The 4,807-nt window shown below is 43.8% G+C and overlaps 1 protein-coding gene across 1 annotated transcript; it reads right to left on the reverse strand.

Moving 5' to 3' along the window:
* Positions 1 to 293: 293 nt before the first annotated feature.
* On the reverse strand, positions 294 to 4,534 carry LOC147633550 (laccase-10-like). Its single transcript, XM_086806657.1, has 6 exons — positions 4,088 to 4,534; positions 3,819 to 3,973; positions 3,386 to 3,630; positions 3,158 to 3,286; positions 992 to 1,918; positions 294 to 871 (listed from the first exon to the last, which is right to left on the reverse strand). Exons 1-6 carry the CDS (start codon positions 4,190 to 4,192, stop codon positions 741 to 743), a joined length of 1,692 nt encoding a protein of 563 aa, XP_086662783.1. The 5' UTR covers positions 4,193 to 4,534; the 3' UTR covers positions 294 to 740.
* Between the last annotated feature and the right edge of the window lie 273 nt (positions 4,535 to 4,807).

Raw genomic sequence — 4,807 nt, forward strand, 5'->3', positions numbered from 1 at the left:
TCCCAAAAAAAAAAATCTCAATTCATGACCATTATTGCATAGTCAAGCTGGTAGAGCAACTTGAGTCTTAACTTGGAGATCGTCGCATTGAAAGTCACCGGATGAGCATTCGGGGAGGGTCACCTGTAAGGGGGTGGGGGGAGAGCCCACCCATGTGTGTCTCGCTTCAAAACCTTTCATAAAAAAAAAAATAAGTCCACTATTTTGTTAGCAGTACCAAAGTAAGAGTTTTGCTTAATGCCAATAACCTATAGTTAACAAGTATTTGAAAATCTCTCTCTACAAAGTTGATAAAATTTCCCAAGCATTTCTTCTATAGTAGTTCTTGGTAGAACTTTGTGCATACTTGTGCATCTTGTTCATACAATTTTAGACAGCTTGTATCTAGTTTACACTCCTATTACATCACTTCCAAGTAGCCTTCATGGCTTATGATCACCAAATGCGTTCGGTGGTCTGAATAAGGATCATGTATCTCTACTGGTGGAAGCTCAATATACATTGGAAAATTAAATACAAATTCAAGACTCGGAAGGTTTGTTAAAGCCTATAGTTTCGCTTTTTATTTATTATGTAAAAAGCGAAACTTTAGGCACTACCGCTTATTATTTTCTTACCAGGTGAAGTTCCGCTTATTGCAACCATCAATAACCAAACAAATGATATGCCAACCCTCGAAAACCTTTTCTTTCTGTAATAATCGCTCCCCTGCAGTTAAGGTTTTCCATCGTTCTAGATAGTTAACAAGGAGGGAGATCGGATGGTGGAGGGATCACACTTTGCGCAGGGTTGGGACCGTTCTCAACAACAAATGCCATGTCCAAGCCCAAGGCAGTGTGAAGCTCGAGATGGCAATGCATAAACCAGACTCCTGTTTCACAGAAACAGTCGGCTATAGGTTAAAATCATACTATGAACCAGTCGGAGGTAGGTTAAAATCATACCTATAGATGAACAACAAGGTGGCGAGGTAGAAGAAAATTTTGCGTACCTGGGTTGTTGGCTCGGAATCGAAGAGCAACCCATCCTCCTTGTGGGACTCCGATAGTGTTTCTTTCCTGAGGGTCAACAAGGTTAAACTTTTGGGGATCCGTGTTGTTGTTAAAGTTGCCGAATCCTTGTCCGACCACGAAGAAGTTGTATCCATGGAGATGGATGGGGTGGTTCTCAGGCGCCACAAAGCTGGTGTCCTGCAGCACAAGCTGGACTGTAGAGTTATAGGGTATGTAGCTGAGGCGTGTGCCGGCTTTGGCAATCAGGTTGGCCGGCGGAAGGCCAGTGAAATTGAAGGAGGCGGTGGGTTTGTCGGGGAAGTTAGTGACGAAGACATTGGGCTTATTGAAGTAGTGGGCTTGAAGGAGAGCAGTCCGCGGGAGAACAAAAGAGATGTTGTTGACGGCGCCCGCTAGCTTGGCCCCGACCTTGCAAGATGAGCACGGCCGGAGCGCGAGTCCGACTGTGAAGAGAAGGTGGCGGTCGACCTGGAGCGGCACTTGGGCGGGGAACTGAGCAGACGCCAGGCTGCGGAGGCTGCTGCTAAAGTTGGCGGCTGTTGAAGTGTCGTGAAGGGCCGGGAGAGCGGGCAGAATAGGGGACGCAGATGGGCTGCTGCTGCCATTAGCGTAGGAGATGATTGCAGTGGTGGTTGTGTTGTCGAGGGTGATGTTGGGGGCTATGTATGGCCGCGCTGCTAAGTAGTATTGGCCTGGTGGTTGATCCGCCGTGAGGAGTACGTTGGTTGTTTGGCCTGGTGCTATCAATATCGAATCCACCTGCAAGGGTTTCGTGTACACCGCATCCACTTCCACTACTGTAAGCTTGTGGTTTGCCACGCTCACGAAGAGCTCCCCGTTCATGCCTGCATTCACGATTCGTAGCATGTACGTCTTCCCGCTCTCCACAGATAAATTAACGGTACCTATGTTAATACACATGTAAATATGCTATCATGTTTGTACATCAAACACCAAAACTGGGAGCGTTAACAAGATTTATCATTTTAGCTTTCATCTCCTTTCAACTTCACTATATGCAAAACCTAAAACCTATGTATTTTGAATATCCTTTTTTGTCGGTAAAGTTCAAATATTGAAAATAACCCCTTTCTCTATACAAACCTTTTTATAAATATTTATAAATCTATCCTTAGAGTATGAATAAAAGTTTTTTTTAAATTGAATGCGTATGATATACTTACGTGTTTGTAATTAGACCCCGAGGATGCAAAGAAATCACAATATTATTTGGTGCCAAACAAAAAAAATAAAAGAACCTTAGGTTTTGTAAGTGCAAAAATAGATGTCTTTTAAAACGTTATCTTTTCAAGCAATGCTGATGAGAGTGAGACGACGTATTTTTTATGATGCGAAGAGAGAGCGCGAATACGTTACGCATATGAACCTTAGAGTGGCCTTAGAGTATATTAATTAATTAGTCTGAATATATATATATATATATATCTCACTTTTGAAATACATAGTTTCTCTCACATTTTCTCCCTATAGCGGACTTTAATTAGGTCTCTACAAAGAGATCTCTCACATTTTCTCCCTCCTAAAAATTATCACTAGTATTTTGCCCTTTCTCCCTCCTAAATATTACCACTAGTATTGTGGTCTTTTATTTATTTTTGGCCTTCCCTTTCCTTTTGATAGACCCCACCTGGGTGGTATCGAAGAATTGGTGGCCTTTCCTTTTGATATGCCCCACCAAGGAGATCTCATTAAGATTTTAAAATACCAAGGAGTAAGACCACAAGATTATTCTCTCGCAAGGAATCACCCATACCACCAGCTATGCCAATTTACCCTACGTCTTGTTCTGCAGGTACATATAATCGTACGTTCTATCAAGGATGCCGTGCAATTTTGACACTCAAACAAAGTTTTTATTCTCATGTTGTGATTGTTGGTATGGAAACAAAAGACAAGTCCTCCCCTATAGGTCCTCTCTTCTCTTTCCCTTTGACATTAATATAAGGAGATAACCCTAGCTTAATTTACGTCTTATTTGCATATATATATATATATATATATATATTAATACAGACCACATTTAAAGATGCACACAATTTTAAAACTCGGGTCTGACAGAATGTTCAGTTGTTTTCTTCTGCTTTTGGTGGTGGGTGTGTAGGAAAGTGTGAAATCGGTCATACCCTTTGCGGAGCATGGGTACAAGGCTCCGGGCTGTCCGTTGATGGTGTATGCATCCGAGGAATTGGGTGCTCCTCCACTTTGAGTAGCCTCTCGAACCACCGCGTCTACGCTAGCTTTCCACCACTCACCTAATTAATGGAAGGAAGAAGAAAACAATAAGAAATCTTTCTTCCAAAGGAGCCTAAGCTGTGCATGGTGGACGTTGATCATGTAGCGTTGTTTATTACCAAGAAGGATCGGAATCTCCTGTGATGGCGTTGGGAAGGGATACGAGGCGCCCTGCATGGGGAGGATTATGAGAGCCCCATATATAGTGGCACGCATCCAAGCAAGGTGGGCATGCCACCATAGAGTTCCACGCTGCCCAGTGATTGTAATGTTGTAGGTGTAGGAGTTGCCCGGCTTCATTGGGCACTGTGTAACGTAACCTGGTCCGTCCGCCCAACCATTTCGCACCTGTTTAAGCCCATGCCTGAACAATTCACACGAATATTATCAGCAAATTAAGGCCTTTGTTTTAATCAATCGCATGCTGTGCATTTAGCTTCCCAATATAGTTATGCCTGAACAATTCACACGAATATTATCAGCAAGGGCCTTCGTTTAAATCAATCACATGCTTTGCATTTAGCTTCCCAATATAGTTATGCCTAGCCTTACCAGTGTATTGTAACGTTCTTGTTGGGAAGCTGGTTGGTGACGTTTATCAGCAGACGATCCCCCTCTGTTACAAACAAGGTCGGTCCAGGGAACTGCCCATTCACAGTTGCTATGGCTTTGGTGGAGCAAAGGCGCGTGACATTCTCATATTTCACCTGCATTCGCGACATGCATAGTTTAATCTTCATAAGGAAAAGTACTGGAAGAAATTCTTGTCTGTCGGATCATTTTGCAGTTTGTCAGTAGAACCAGAGTGATACTGAACTTACATGGAACTCGTAGTGCCGGGTTTGTTGGCCCGTTGCGCCATCACTAGCCCAAATGCAGACAAAAATGAACTCCAACACGATCTGAAGAAGGATGCAATACTGCATGATTCCTCCCTCTCACGAGGCTGCCCGGAGTTCGTTTTTTTTTTTTTGGGGGGGGGGGGGGGGGGGGGTAAAAGGACTTTAACGGAATCCAACAACTCAGTGAAGGCTTTCTATATTATTGAGGACAGCGAGAGAGAGTAGCGGAGCTAGGCGGAAAGACAATGAATAATGGGGGACGCAGTAGCACGTAAGTAGGGTGGGGGACCGAAAGAAGTAAAGTGGGCTACAGCAGCTACAGAAAGGTGGTGAACTTGGTTTATATTTTGTGTGCTTGCGCGCGCGTTTGTTTGTGTGTGTGTGTGTTTTTTCTTCGTGTCAGTTTGTGGGGGGTGGGCTCGGGAAAGGGAAGCGTATGAGCTACGAACTTTGTTTTACAAGAAGAATATCCGCTCGTAAGGTAAGCTCTCCTTTTCTGTTACCTTAGTTGGCCCTCCCTCCCCGATGGCTATACTGTCGACACCATATCTGAGCTACCGAAAGGCAAGTTCGGCACTCAAGTCCTGTGGTCGACGAAGGTTAAGCTCTCCTGATCTGAATTGCCTACAGCTAAACCGTATCCTGTTTGGTATTTTACCTACTAATTACATCCTATCATGCAGAAAACAAGCCATCGAC

The sequence above is a fragment of the Cibotium barometz genome, chromosome 12 (assembly GCF_041138505.1).
Source record: "Cibotium barometz isolate CiBa-2024 chromosome 12, ASM4113850v1, whole genome shotgun sequence".
Taxonomy (NCBI): domain Eukaryota; kingdom Viridiplantae; phylum Streptophyta; class Polypodiopsida; order Cyatheales; family Cibotiaceae; genus Cibotium; species Cibotium barometz.